This window comes from Ursus arctos, unplaced genomic scaffold (genome assembly GCF_023065955.2).
Source record: "Ursus arctos isolate Adak ecotype North America unplaced genomic scaffold, UrsArc2.0 scaffold_26, whole genome shotgun sequence".
Lineage (NCBI taxonomy): Eukaryota > Metazoa > Chordata > Mammalia > Carnivora > Ursidae > Ursus > Ursus arctos.
The window spans coordinates 24,528,156-24,543,325 of NW_026622941.1; the positions used below are offsets into that span (position 1 = coordinate 24,528,156).

The window sequence follows — 15,170 nt, forward strand, 5'->3', positions numbered from 1 at the left end:
ATGCTCAAGTTGACTCCACGGAATTACTTAGCATAGATAAAGGATAGCTTCATTGGGAAAAGGGAAAACTACAAGCCAAGTGCCTGCAAGAGAAGGCAAGCGTCCCCCATCCTTCCGTCATCCCACAGTAGGTGCTGGGTGCTCTGCCCAACACCAGTATGGGTTCTAGATTTCTGAGTAACTGCTCCTATCCCCACCTTGTAGTAACTTCTTATGGGGCAAGTGTGAGAGCAACCTACCAATGAAGGTACACACAAACTTCTTGGGCACTAGGCTGTCTGGATTCAGGTGCCCAGCAGTTATAGGAATGCATCAGGAACACCAGCTATGGAGCCTGCAGGAATTGGACAGCTCCTGCTGAGGAGTGGAAGCCATAGCTTCATCAGCAGCCAACCTGGTGTACAGCCTCTGAGAAGATAAGACACTGCCTCCCACACTCCGCACACCAACCCCCACACACAGTCCAGCCAGCCTGTTGTCTACACAACCCAGAGTGCGCCCCCAGGGACATTTTTCAGTTAATTCTGTTTCTTACATTACAAATGTATTAAAAGAACAAAAAAATATGAAGCTAAGCAGGCAGATATGAATCTAGAATGCATGGCTGTGAAAAAGAACCAAATAGAAACCCTGAAAATGGAAAAAAAAAAGTCCCTAAGGTAAAAACTAGATCGATGGCTCAAACATTAGACTCTAGATCAGTGACAGTATGAGTAAGCTTTTTAAAAAGAAGCAGGCAACCAAATATAGGTGGGTAAATAAATACAGAGATACAGACATACAGATACAGAAGCACAATTGTTATGAAGAAAAGTTACCAGCCAAAACAAATAACATGAGTGGGGACTTCTCTTAGAAGCTCAATGATGCCCAAGTGACCTGCTTCTCAACCCTTAATAAAGAGGTGGATGAACATAAAGGACAATCCTGACTTAACCCATTCAGATACGATTTTCTGAGTTAATCCCTCCTTCCTATATTTAGAATTCAACACCTATTTGAATGTGATGAATCAGTAATGCTACAGATATTGTCAACTTGTTATACTCTAGCTTTTAATCTTTCAACAAGGATGGTATCGTTTTTTAATGCCCTGGAAGGTAAGTTTAATAAAAGAAAATATCATATACAACAGGTAGTAAAGCTCATAGGTGCTAGGGATGCAGTGGGCTTACTAGATGACCAAATCGATCCCACCCTCCTCCCTGTGTATGAGATCAACTACAGTAACGGGGTAAGTTTGGATCACAGGCTGAGATTTGTTAGTCTTAGTCCACAGATTGTCCATTCCCATTTATTGCCCAGAGTAAAGAGAACCTACCATTGAGGGGGAAAAAAAAAAAACTTTTATGTTATAGGAAAGACTTTTTATTACTAAGATGAAGAATCACATTTTTTAAAATTCCATTAATGTTATCTGGTCTTCTGATATCTAAGCAGGCACAAAGTTAGACCATTATGATCTGTTTTAAAACAATGCTAATCATTCTGTGTTTAGAGCCTTTGTAAAGATTTACTAAACAACAAAGGATTATTATCTGTAGTGGCCTGCTAGAGTGCGTGCTGCCTGCTACTGGCTGTTGCCATTGACATGGTGACATATTTCATCCTGTTGACAATAAATTGTCACTCTGGCAGTTGCTTCATGGCAAAGCGTAGATTATTTGGCTGTGGACAAGTTAGTAACTTCGTAGCTTCTCACTTTTTTCTCCTTACATTAAGCTACGATAAATGCACCATTCTCCTGGCTTCTCGATCTACCCATTGGTGTATATTTCTACTGCTGCCACCCTAGTTCACGCTTGCATCACCTCACACCTCAATTTAAGCAAGAGGCTCCTAGTTGGTCCCCACCGTTAGCCTCTTGCTCTGCCAGGCTAAATTTTCGAAGATGGTATAGTCACCTCCCAACCCAAGAATTTTCAGAGGCTCCCAATTTCCAGATACTTCAAATACAAACCACTTATTCTTGCTGAACACTGATTCTCTTTTTATTATTCCCGAATATATTAGCTAACTAAATCCTCCCGACCCTTCAGAATAGTGAGGCCTTCTCCAAGTCCTCCAGCCCACCCCAACTCCTTCCTCGTCTCACCACACAGCTCAGTATTTAATCAGACATTCTGGCATATTGTTTTCTATGTGTTCTTTTTTTGAGGGCAACAGCCATATCTCGAACATTAGATCTGATTACAGGTATCGAAAGGAAATAAGAAGGGAAATGAGAAGTTCAGGTGTGTGTACAAAGGCTTACATAGGCATGACGGTGAAGGAACCAAAATCACACTTTGAGCAGAATGTTCAAAAGAGGATTTTGCTCTAGAGAGACACACAGCAATCAAACAGAGGCAGTTCAGCTATGGCCCACATTGCCTCAAACTCAGCATCAGTAAACAGACATTAAAAGGATAAATATACGGGGGCGCCTGGGTGGCACAGCAGTTAAGCATCTGCCTTCAGCTCAGGGCGGATCCTGGCATTCTGGGATCGAGCCCCACATCAGGCTCCTCCACTATGAGCCTGCTTCTTCCTCTCCCACTCCCCCTGCTTGCGTTCCCTCTCTCGCTGGCTGTCTCTATCTCTGTCGAATAAATAAATAAAATCTTTAAAAAATAAAAAAATAAAAATAATAAAATAAAATAAAAGGATAAATATACGGGCTCAAAAGAAAGAAGAGTTTGAAGAAGAGTCTCTACGAGTTTATTTTCTTAAAGATTTTATTTATTGTTGCGAGAGAGAGAGAGAGAGAGAGAGATCGCGTGCGTGCACACGGGCACGCAGTGGGGGAGGTGCAGAGGGAGAAGCAGACTCCCAGCTGAGCAGGGAGCCCGATGCGGGACTCACTCCCAGGACCCTGGGATCATGACCTGAGCCGAAGGCAGACGCTTAACTGACACTGAGCCATCCAGGCACCCCGAGTCTCTAAGAGTTTAAAGAAAACTTAAGAACTGTCAACTATGACAAAGTTGAATTGCAGAGAAACCAATCCAAGTATACAGCATCTAAGAGTGATAGGAAACGATCTTTCAAATGTCCCTTTGTAGTAAAAAAAAAAAAAAAAAAAAAAAACCCTTTTTAGTAAAGAAAAGGAAGTAAACAGAGGCCAGAAACATAAAGATTCACCAAAATTTCCAAGGAGTCAAGCACTGGATTCAAGCAGGACCAACCCTGAGGGCATCCATCCATATCTGATAACCTGGATACTGAGTTTGAATATGTCCCCCCCACACACAAAAGAAAGGAAACAAAGCCTGAATCCCAAGCAAGACAGAGTGCTGATTAGAGACCCTGCCTTAGAACCAGGAATCCTCAGAGGAGACGTCCAGAATAATAAGCCAGGAAAAGATATGGCCCACAGAAGAACAAAGGGGTACCTGGCTTAGCCTTAGCTTGGTCAAAGCCAAAAAAAGGGAGAAGAATTATCCTGAGCTCCTATATACAAAGACAAGACCACTTTCACTTAAGATATGGGACTAGAATTCCCACTAATAAAGGGGCCTCAACGGCCCCAAGCCAAACACATTGTTTAAGATGGTTACAAAAAATAAAGCAACCCAAAGTGCCTCACAGGAGCAAATGAAATTTTCTCTGGATTAAACATAACCCTCAGAGGAATTACACATACAAAGTTCCAAAGAATCTAAGTTCATAATACTTTTTTTAATTACTAAATATCTAAGTAAACACATTCTCATGGACTCCGTAAGAGTAGCAAACTTCAAACTGCAAGTGGCCCCTATCACAAAACAGCTACATCCTAGATAAAGAACCTAACTTAAGTACATTTCTGGGCTCACAGAAAACAAAGAAGGACTCCAAAACCCCACCTTCCAACTACTTAAAAAAAAAAAAAAAAAAAAGTAAGCTGAAACCACATCAGAACTCTAAGCTTCAAGGCAACATGATAAGGTTTTCTGAAGGTAAATGCCAATACTAGCAACTCAGAGATGAAGTCTGTTCTAAGCAAGTGTCAAATTCAGGGAGCTAAACCTGAGACTCCTGCCTTCAGACAGATGTAAGAGAAGAAAGCATCATCTCAGGCTAGCAGCGACCCCTGGCAATAGGCCAATGTAATCACAAATACTGTAAGAAGGAAAACATGCCCAAGTTCAACCCCCATGTCTGAAGTCAAAAACATAAGAGCTCAAAACCAACAGTCGAATATTTATAGCCCATTATTCATAATGGGCCAAAACTGGAAGGAACCAAGATGTCCTTCAATAGGTGAATGGATAAACTGCTGTACATCCAACAATGGGCTGCTATTGTGATCAAAAGAAATGAGCTAGCAGGTTACAAAAGGGCATACAAGAACATAAAATGTGAATTGCTAAGTGAAAGAAGCCAGTCTGCAAAAACTATATGAACATTAAACCATACAACGTTCTGGAGAAGGCAAAACTGTAGAGACAGTAAAAAGACCAGCAGTTGCCAGGACGCAGGGGTTCACAAGGGAAGGACAAACAGGCGGAGCACAGAGGATTCTTAGGGCAGTGAAACTATTCTGTATGATACTGTTTGTGACATTAAGCATTTGTCAAAACCCCTAGAATTGTACAACACAAATAATGAAACCTAAAGTAAACTATGGATTTTAGTTAATAGTAAGGACCAATATTGGCTTATTGATTATAACAAATGTACCACATTAATGCAAGATGTTCATAATATGAAAATGGGGAGAGTATATGGTAATTCACTGCACTTGGTCCACAATTTTTCACCAAACCTAAAACTGCTCTAAAAATAAAGTCTACTAAAAAAAAGATATGAGCTCATAATCAAAGATGACCAAATAGATAAGGCAACAGCACCATGAGTGAGACTCATAAGAAATTCCCAAATACTCCTGATCCGTTATTATTATACGTAATATATAAAATAGCCATATGGAATCACAAAAATTAGCAAGCAACAAAAGATGATAAAAAAAATGACCAAAAAGATTGTTTTAAAAATCAAATTGCAGGTATGAAAAAATATAATGACTGAAATTAAAAAGTCAGTAGGTAAACTGCAGATAAGACATATTTAAAGAGAGACTCATATGAGTCTAAAGAAATTACTCAAATTCAGCACAAAGTCCCAGGGATAGAAAACATAAAAAGGAAATTAACAGACATTGAGGCAAGGTTTAACAATCAGTTTCAGAATTAAAGTACCACTCTGCAACAGACAGCAAATTTCCCAACAGCAGCAACAGAGCCTGAAGACATGAAATGTTATCATCAGATGTGGAAGAAAATACCTTTCAACTGATAAAAGTTTTTGTTCCCAGTAAAAAAAATAATTTTAAATTTATAGGCATCAAATAAAGTAGCCTTAAAACGTGTCAACTACGCTCAAATATAAAAAAAAAAGTGAAGTGCAAGAAAACCAAACTAACAAATATAGCCTTAAAACATATAGAGTAAAAATTAATAAAACTACAGAGGAAATGTATAAACCTACCATTGTCAACAACATTGAAAATGTCAACAAATCCCTCAACTATTGATACATCAAGAAAACAAAAATAGTAGTAAGTAGACAAATGATTCAAACACAAGAAGCTTGACTTACTAGCTCCCTATGCAAGGAACCCAATACCTGCTCACACTCTTCTGAAGCCCACATAAAACATTTACAAACCCTGATGGTACATAATAGGCCAAAAAGCAAGTCTCAACAAATTTTAGAGAACTGATGGCATCATAACCACATTCTCTTGCCACAAGTTAATTAAGACTTCAAAAACAAAAAGGCATAAATTTTGTCTAGACATTTGGAAATTTAAGAACTCACTTCCAAGTAATTCTGGGAGAAAGATGAAATCATAATGGAAATTTTAAAACATCTAATGTTGAACAATAATATAAAAGGCATTTGTCAAATTTGTGGAATGCAGTTCTTTAGAAGGAAATTATACCATTAAATTTTTTAAGTCAGAAAAGTGTGTCAACATAAAAGGTTAGAGTAGAATAAATACAATAAAATAAGCCCAGAAGTTCAACAAAGCCAAAAATAGATTCATGAAAAAGCATGAGTGAAATATGTGCAATGCTGGAAAGATGATACATGCGTGACATTATACGTTTGTCAAAACCCACAGAAGTATACAACATAAATAATGAAATCTAAAGGGTCAAAATAAGAAAGTTAACACAAACAATATCAAGAATAAAAAAGGGGTCTCGGGGCACCTGGACGGTACAGTCAGTTCAGCGTCCAACTCTTGGTCTCTGCTCAGGTAGTGATCTCAGGGTGGTGGGATCCAGCCCCAAATTGGGCTCTGAGCTCAGCGTGGAGTCTGCTTGGGACTCTCTCTCCCTCCACCCCTCCCCCGCTAAAATAAATAAATAAATCTTAAAAAAAAAAAAAAAAAAGAGGGGATCCTGAAGCTGCAGAGATAACAGAAATTTTTAAAAATAATGGAAGAATATGAACAAATGTATGCCAATAAATTTGAAAACTAAAGCATATGGTTAGAAAAATACACAGAAAATCGACCTAAAATAAAAATTTGAATGAATTTACGACCATTAAAAAAAATTGAATTAGCAGTTAAAATCTTCCCACAAACTAAATCCAAGGCCCGGGCAGATTTACAGACACATTTTATCAAACATTCATAGAAACATATCTAAACATATGCAAAGAAAGGGGAAGATCCTGCAACTCATTTTATTATGAAGTTAGTCTAACCTTGTTACCAACACTTGAGAGGAACAATATAAGAAAGGAAATTTACAGGCCAATCTCAGTGACAACATAGATGTAAAATCCTAAACAAAATATTAGCAAACTGGATCTAGAAATGTAAAAATTATCAACAAGATAAATGTATTTTAGAATACAGGGTTACTCCGGTAGAAGCTCTATTTATGATTCTGGTTATCAAACTTAGATTAAGGGGGGATGGGTGAAAAAGTGATGGGGATTAAGAATGAGCACTGGGTGATGTATGGATGTTGAATCACTATGTTGTACACCTGAAACTAATATTACACTGCATGCTAACCAACTGGAATTTAAATAAAACTTTTTAAAAATTAGCAAATTAAGATTAAAGAAAAATAACATAATCTTGATAGATGTATAAACTGTGTTTAATTAAAGTCAATAACCATTCATGGTAAAAATTAGCAACCTAGGAATAGAAGGGGACTTCCACAACTGATAAAGGGTATCTACAAACACAAATGGACAATAAACATTATGTTCAATAGTGAAATATTAAAATCATTCCCTTTAAAATCAGAAGCAAGACAAGGCTATCCATGGCCACCACATCTATTCAACATTATACTGGAAATTTTTTACCAATACAACAAAGAAGAAAAGATGAAATAATAAATGAAAAGACTGTACTCAAGCTTGAACTAAAGCATCACCATGACTTGAAGTCAAAAATATTTTTATCTTTGGTAGTAGGTATACATGAATCGGTAGGACCTAACTAACTTGCCCATATAAGATTTATCTTAATCTAAAATGGAAGAGGAAGTGAAGTGGCCAATAAGTATATGAAAATAGGCTCGACCTCATGAGTAATCCCGCAAAATGACAACAGAGAAACTATGTCAATTCACCCAATTATCAAAAATGGAAAAGTAAGAAAATTAGCCGTCATGAGGATATGGGGCTACAGAACTCTCATATAATGCTCAGGGAGTATCACTTCGTCTTCAGAAAACAACTAGCATTATTTGGTAAAAGTAAACATTCCACATGTTTTACACCTAAGTATATATCCTGAAGAATCTCTCTTTTTTTTTTTATTGTTTTATTTGAGGATAATTGACACACAATGTTATATTAGTTTCAAGTACACAACACAGTGATCCTACTTCTCTATACATTATGGTACCAAGGGCAGCTACCATCTGTCACACCACACTATCATTGACTATCTTCCCTGTACTGTGACTTTTATTCCTGTGACTTATTCCTCCATAACCGGAAACCTGTATCTTCTATTCCTCTTCATCCAGTTTGCCTATCCTCACTACCCTAGCCTCTGGCAACCATTATTTGTTTTCAGTATTCATAGGTCTGACTCTGCTTTTTGTTTATTCATTGGTTTTGGGGTTTTTTTAGATTCCACATATGAGTGAAATCATATGGTATTTATCTTTCTCAGGCTGACTTAATTCACTTAACATGATACCCTCTAGGTCCATCCATGCTGTTGCAAATGGCACGATCTCATTCTTTTTTATGGCTGCATAATATTCGTGTGTGTGTGTGTGTCTGTGTGTGTGCACGCGTGTGTGCAAAAACGTGCATACACACATTTTCCTTATTCATCTATCAGTGGACACTTAAGTTGCTTCCACATCATGGCTATTGCAAATAATACTACAATAAACATAGGGGAGCATATATCTTTCTGAAGTGTTTTCATTTTCTTAGGGTAAATACCTGCTGGTGTAATTATTTGATCATATGGTATTTTTGGTTTTCATTTCTTAAGGAAACTCCATACTATTTTCCACAGTGGCTCTATCAATTCACATTGCCACCAACAGTACACAAGGGTTCCTTTTTCTTCACATCCTTGCCAACACTTGTTATTTCCTGTCTTTTTGATTTTTAGCTATTCTGACATGTGTAAGATGATATCTCATTGTGGTTTTGATTTGCATTTTCCTGATGATGAGTGATGTTGAGCATCTTACGATGTTAGGTCATCTGTATGTCTTCTTTGGAAAAATGTCTATTTAGGTCCTCTGTCCATTTTTTAATTGGATTATTTGGTTTTTTTTGGTGCTGAGTTAAGTTCTTTATGTATTTTGGATATTAACCTCTTATCAGATATACCATTTGCAAAAACTTCTCCCATTCAGTAGGTTGCCTTTTTGTTTGTTGATGGGTTCCTTTGCTGTGTAAAAGCTTTTTAATTTGATGTAGTCCCAATAGTTTATTTTTGCTTTTGTTTCCCTTGTCTTAAGAGACATATCTAGAAAAAAAAAAATGTTGCTACAGTGATGTCAAAGAAATTACTGCCTGTATTTTCCTCTACGATTTTAATATATTCAGATCTCACATTTAAGTCTTTAATCTGAAGAGTCTCTTAAACATATGCATCAGGTGGATACAAAAGTTTTTAAAGCGTATTGCTTTTGGTAGCAAATTTTCTTTAAAAACACTAGCGCTGCAAAGAATGAAAATGTCCACCAACAGTTAACTAGATAAACATGTGCATAAAATGTAATACACATTCTCTAATATATATTAGAAAAAATGAATGAGTTGCAGCTACACATCAGCAAGGAGGGAGGGCAAAAATATATCTAAAACAGACTAAATGGAATATTTTTCATGTTTTAGAACTACAAAGACATGTGGCAAAAACCATTAGGAAAAGCATGGAAATTAACATAAGCTCACGATAGTGGTCTCTTCCAGCATACAGGGAGGGATTGCAGGGACTTCTTACTAGCAATATTCTATTTCTTAAGCTATGTGTTCATTTCAATAGAATGTGCAACCTCAAGAGTTACTGAATTCGCCATCACGGAAGTTTGTTTTAAGAAACATCTCACTCACATGGGCTATTTAGAAAGAAAATAAGTATCACACAGGAAATGGACTTAATACCCCTATGAGTATATTTTAACTATAACATTTCGTAATTCCGTACCCATCATAGTAAACAGTGCAATATGTTGTGCATAAAAACTAATAATAATGATAACAAACAGCCATTGACTACTGACTTTGGCAAACACTGTCAGTTGCTAACCAACAGCCTTTCTTTGTTCTTCCTTGAGAGCAGATTTCAATTTTGTTCTACTATCTACCCTTTCCCCATGTAATTCAGGGGAGGGTATCCTAGAGCTTGAGGGTCATCCTTTACTTAGTCTAAATTAATCTTATAATCCATTGGTTTAAAACATGTGGCCCTGCTTTGGTCAAGGAGACATGAGATAGAATCTACTAAGGGATGCCTGGAAGAGGTGTCCTTGCTCCTACACAGGAAACTCAGAAATGCATAAAAAGGCATAGATACTTTTTGTGTTGTTATGCAGAGATGTAATGTCCAGGATGCTGCTGCCATGATGCAACCATGAAAAGATCAGTCTCAAAATTAAGTCTACTGGTCCACAGTGAGAAAATGAATTAATTAAAGCTGAAGCCTTACTTCTTGACTTCTTGGTAAATAACATATCACCTTCTTGTTTATATTTTCCCACAGAAGCTGTATTAACTGACATGCCATGTGCACAGTTTGCTCATTTGATCTTCCTAGTACTGTCATGAGCTAAGTACCATTATCATGTCCACTGAATGAATATTAAAAAAAAAAAAAAAACAGGGAATTAAAATAAGTTGCCCAAAGTCACACATATACTTAGTTAAATCCTAAGTTATCTGATGTCAAAACTCATGCTCTTAATGCCCTATCCATTCAAGGCCATTGTTCTGTGGCTGGAAGGGCTGAGAAGAAAATCCTGAGAGACATGAGTGTTCCATTATCTAGCCACATGCTTTTCAGGTGTGAGTGAGTGGTGGCGGAGCCTCAGTGTTGGCCGCAGCCGAAGCAGCTTCTTGACGAATTGTGAAATCAATAGTCTCGTGGCAGCCTCCAAACTGTACTCCTCCAGGCTTTCCAAAAACTTAATTCCTTGTATTAAATCACTTCCGATTTCAAGTACCTAAAATTATCACCATTTTGTGAACTGATAAATCCTGTACTCAACAAATAATAAATAAATTCCAGCTTCACTGACTTACATTCATCTCAAGTATCTAGAAAAATAAATTTATAACCCACGTGGAATACAGTTTTATTTTTAAGGTATCCCCAATCAGACAACTTATTCATCTTCTTTCTTACATCAATACAAATTGCTTATTAAACTGCTTAGGGGATGCCATGGATATACACTGACAGAGGCTCTTTCTCCACTTCGCTTAGAGAACGGGAATTTAAACCACAAACGAGTGACTAACAGCCTTCATGGAACATCTCACCTATACTCTCACGTGATTTTTTTGCAAACTTTCACAAAGAGCATAATGCATTTTCCTATGGTTTTGAGTTGTTCTTTATTTTTAAAAATGCAGTGTTCTAAAAGGGGAAGCAACATTATGCATTCTCTAGAAGACGTGCACAGTATGTATCTGCAAAAGAGGTATTCCAACCTCTTTTATGCCTGTGAAAGCATAATACATCTCTTAACATCTTTAAATATTATATCAGAAAGTGCAATCGTACATTAAAAAGTCTGGAACTTATCCTCAGAAAGACCTGGGTTAAAATCTCAGTTGGGTCACATAGGGCTGCTTGATAGTGAGGAGATCCTTGGGTTTTCTGAGTTTCAGTTGATTCGTCCTTAGAAATGTGATCTTTCTAACTCTCTCCAAAGTTTGTTGTAACATTTAAAAAGAGATACCATGTATGAAAATGTCTGCTATAAAACGACGTATAGCAAGTACTACGTAAATGTTAAATGTCCTCTTATTTCTTAAATATGCTGTGGAAGAACTCTATGTCAACAACAACAAAAGAGCTGGTCATGAAACAAATTTATATGGAGTAGGAATTCTACATTCTAGTAACTTAGATTATAAAATCACAGAAAAAAAAAGTTGCTAAAAGAGTAAGTCAAAAATTTTGTACAGATTAGTGATAAGTAGTCCTGCGACAAGGAAGAAGTAGTAAGCCACCAGATGAATTTCCCTTTAGGACTTTTCCACATTTTGAGGACTGAAATCATCTCCTATTCTGCCTTCACCCTTCACTACACAGTATTTGGGGTATTCCAACAAACAAAAAAGCTGGGGTAGGTAAACCCCTCTAAATAGTCTACATTCCTGCAGATTAAAAGACAACTAAATAAAACACTAGACAGGAATTTAGGAAACAATATGTTAATTAGGATATTGGCATTGGTCTGCCAAGTATTACAGCTAAAACATGGCTTTAAAAACTTTAAATGGTTATTTAGTATTTAGTGAAATGTGAAAACAACAACTAATTAACCCACCAAAAACTAAAACCTATATAACAGAAGACCATCTTACTACTCTTCAGAGTAGATACAGACTTTTGGTATTTTCATGCTGGCATTAAAGCATATTGTTCCATTTAGCTATTTTTATAGATTGTATAAGGGTACGCCATAAAGAAAGAAATGATTCATAGGTTAGCAATAAATAGCCACAGTGAATGGTAACAACAAAAATTCACCTCTTTACAGGTTTATCCTTAGGACCCTTGAGACCCACAAGAATTAACCAAAATACAGGCTTATGGAGTTAATTGATTTGGCAAATGAAAATTGTATACTCAGTTACTCAGAACAAAAAAATTTTTATGAATAATTTTGGCTATAGGGCATATGATTAAAAGATATTGTTTGGATTATTTCAAAATATATCTTGAAAACGAACCTCAATTGGCTCTTCACCACCTTTTACTTGACTTTCACCCAATTCTCCATTCTCATAGCTGCTGCTCTTCTCAACCCATAACTCAGATTTTTCTACAGTTAGTCGAAGCTGGTCTAGATCTGCCTTGATTTGCTTGTAGTTATCTACATCTTGATTGGACACCAGCAATTGCACCTGGAAACAGAAGAATTTGAACCTCAATTTACTTATGGAAATCCCTTCCGTCCTATTTCGTTGATGTCAAAAAATCTCAAGTCTTTTAACAAATTTGTTTCAGTTGAAGTTTAATATTTCTAGAATATTTATGGATATTTTAGATGTATATTGACTATGAAAATTCACCTTGAAGTATCTCTGAACACTACTTAATATATTCATATGTTATAAAGAATTATATATTTTAAAAAAGCGAGCCCTAGGGGCACCTGGGTGGCTCAGTCGTTAAGCGTCTGCCTTCGGCTCAGGTAACGATCCCAGGGTCCTGAGACCGAGCCCCGCATCGGGCTCCCTGCTCCGCTGGGAGCCTGCTTCTTCCTCTCCCACTCTCCCTGCGTGTGTTCCCTCTCTCACTGGCTGTCTCTCTCTCTCTGCCAAATAAATAAATAAAATCTTAAAAAAAAAAAAAGTTAGCCTTAGCAAAGCACTAAAGAGTAATTTAAAATAAAAGATACCTTAACTCTATTTTCACTGCTAAAGTTAATTTTTCCTGAGGCTCTATCTATTTGAAAAGAGGTAGAAATACAGAAATAAGTGGAAGAAAATTCTGAAATGGTCTAAACCTCATGCTATAAACTTTTATTTTATTATATGTATTACATGACATATACAAATTATGCATAATTGCATCTATTTGTATAATTACTCTTATAATTATTTTGCATTTTAATATATTCTTATAAAACTTCTTAACGAAGATCAATGCTTTATTAAATACAATAAATATTAGTGAAATACATATGTAAGCACTTAGGTATTATTCATTACTAGTCTCAAGAGCGATGTCATTCAAATGACAAAGAAAAAGATCCAAAATAGTTACCTTCTCTTGTATTTATACATTTTCAATCACAAAATATTTATTTCAGTGCTACTGCTTGTCCTATCCAACTTCATCAGTAAAATCTGAGGTCAAAAAAATAGCAGTGGCAACAGAATTCCCAGTATGGTATTATCCCCCAGTGCCATCCTAAATCTCCATGCCTGTCATTTACATTAAAGATATTAACTGAAAATCATTCGTGGGGAACTCTTTCTAAAATAGATCATGTCTTGGCTGAAGACAAGGCCACGTCTATCTTTAAAAACAGAAAGTGTCTCTAGGATAAGCCACACAGTCTCATTAACCCTGCAACCGTGAAGCCAGGTCGGATGTTATAAACAATATTTTCGGAGCTTCTGCTACGGCACCATTGAGGGCTCCTCAATCTTACCTGTTTAAATGCCTGTAAGACTTCCGCTCTCTGGCTGAAGTGCTTGAATAGTAGTTGCAGGGCTCCTGATAGCAAAGGAGGGTAGTCATGCATGATCAGATGAATGAGGACTCGTAAAAAGGTCCTGCCTCCTTCATCATCAAGTTGAACTGGATTTTTCTCCTTTCTATAAAACCAAAAATAATTCTAAAATAACTTATATTGACAAAAAATGTATTCATAAGTGGTTAAAATTGTGTATACATTCTCGGTTATATCACTTTCCCCCCCAAAATTGGAAAGTAAAAAGGAAGATCATTTTACTTTTTTTCCCTCTTGTAACTGAAAACAAAGCACAAAAAAGAAAAAAGAAAAAAAAACAAAAAACAAAAACCCGTGTTTGTCCACGAAAGCAGGGATGCCCAACCATCCGCATTTGTCCAAAGCTGAGGGGGGTTCCCAAGATGGAGGACTTTTTGGCTTGCACTGGGAAAGCACCAGGCAAAGCAGGATGAGTTGCTCACCGAGACATAGACAAAAGCTAGGATCTAAAACCTGATCCAAAAAATCTCACCTCTAGTATTGAGAAGAGATACGAGGATGGATGCCCAGCAACAACTAACTTTCCCCAGAGCTCTAGAGACCTCTCCACAACAGGTACGAGCGGCAAGCAAGGATAAGGGCACACACGCATGCGTACTCACACACGCGCCAGCGCGCGCACAAAGCCATCACCAGAGCTGTTCTCTGTGTTTTGGTACATTCAGACTCTGGGCAAGACTGCACTGGATAAGAGATCCTTTTTTTTTTTGGAAGTTTAGTAAGCTTTTATTTTTTATTATTATTATTATGTTCAAGTAGCCAACATATAATACATCATTAGTTTTTGATGTCGTGTTCAGCAATTCATTAGCTGCGTATAACACCCAGTGCTCATCCCAACATGTGCCCTCCTTAATACCCATCACCCAGTTACCCCATCTCCCCACCCCCCTCCCCCTTCTGTAACCCTCAGTTTGTTTTAAGGTGAAAAATCACACACTGATTTATTGTCTCTTCCCGGGAATAATGAAATACTTAAATAGGAAAACACAACAATAACAACAACAAAAACTGTCAAAACAATATAAAAACAAAGCTAAACCCAACGTTCACTAGAGATAAAAAAGAATCCTTTCTGGTTCCCTTCTCCATTCTTGTTTGTCTTTCTAACCAAAGAAAATGCAACAAAGGGCTTAGTGTGAAATTTGTTTAGGTTCTCATGGCAAATTTGTAATAGAAATGAATGCAAGAAACTCAATAATTTGTAGCTTAGACGTTGTAGGGCTTTTTTAACTTTTCTTTTTTACTGCTCTTAGTTTCATTTCTGAAAAAGAAAGG

The 15,170-nt window shown here is 36.9% G+C and overlaps 1 protein-coding gene across 2 annotated transcripts in view; it reads right to left on the minus strand.

The window, feature by feature from the left end:
- The window catches only part of ITPR2 (inositol 1,4,5-trisphosphate receptor type 2), a 472,588-nt gene that overhangs the window by 270,169 nt on the left and 187,249 nt on the right, over positions 1-15,170 (minus strand). For both annotated transcript variants that reach the window (XM_026502230.4, XM_044385596.3), the window contains 2 exons: positions 13,812-13,977; positions 12,382-12,555 (listed from right to left, as the gene is read on the minus strand). In XM_026502230.4, coding sequence (XP_026358015.2) covers positions 12,382-12,555; positions 13,812-13,977 — 340 coding nt within the window. The remainder of the gene's footprint in view (positions 1-12,381; positions 12,556-13,811; positions 13,978-15,170) is intronic.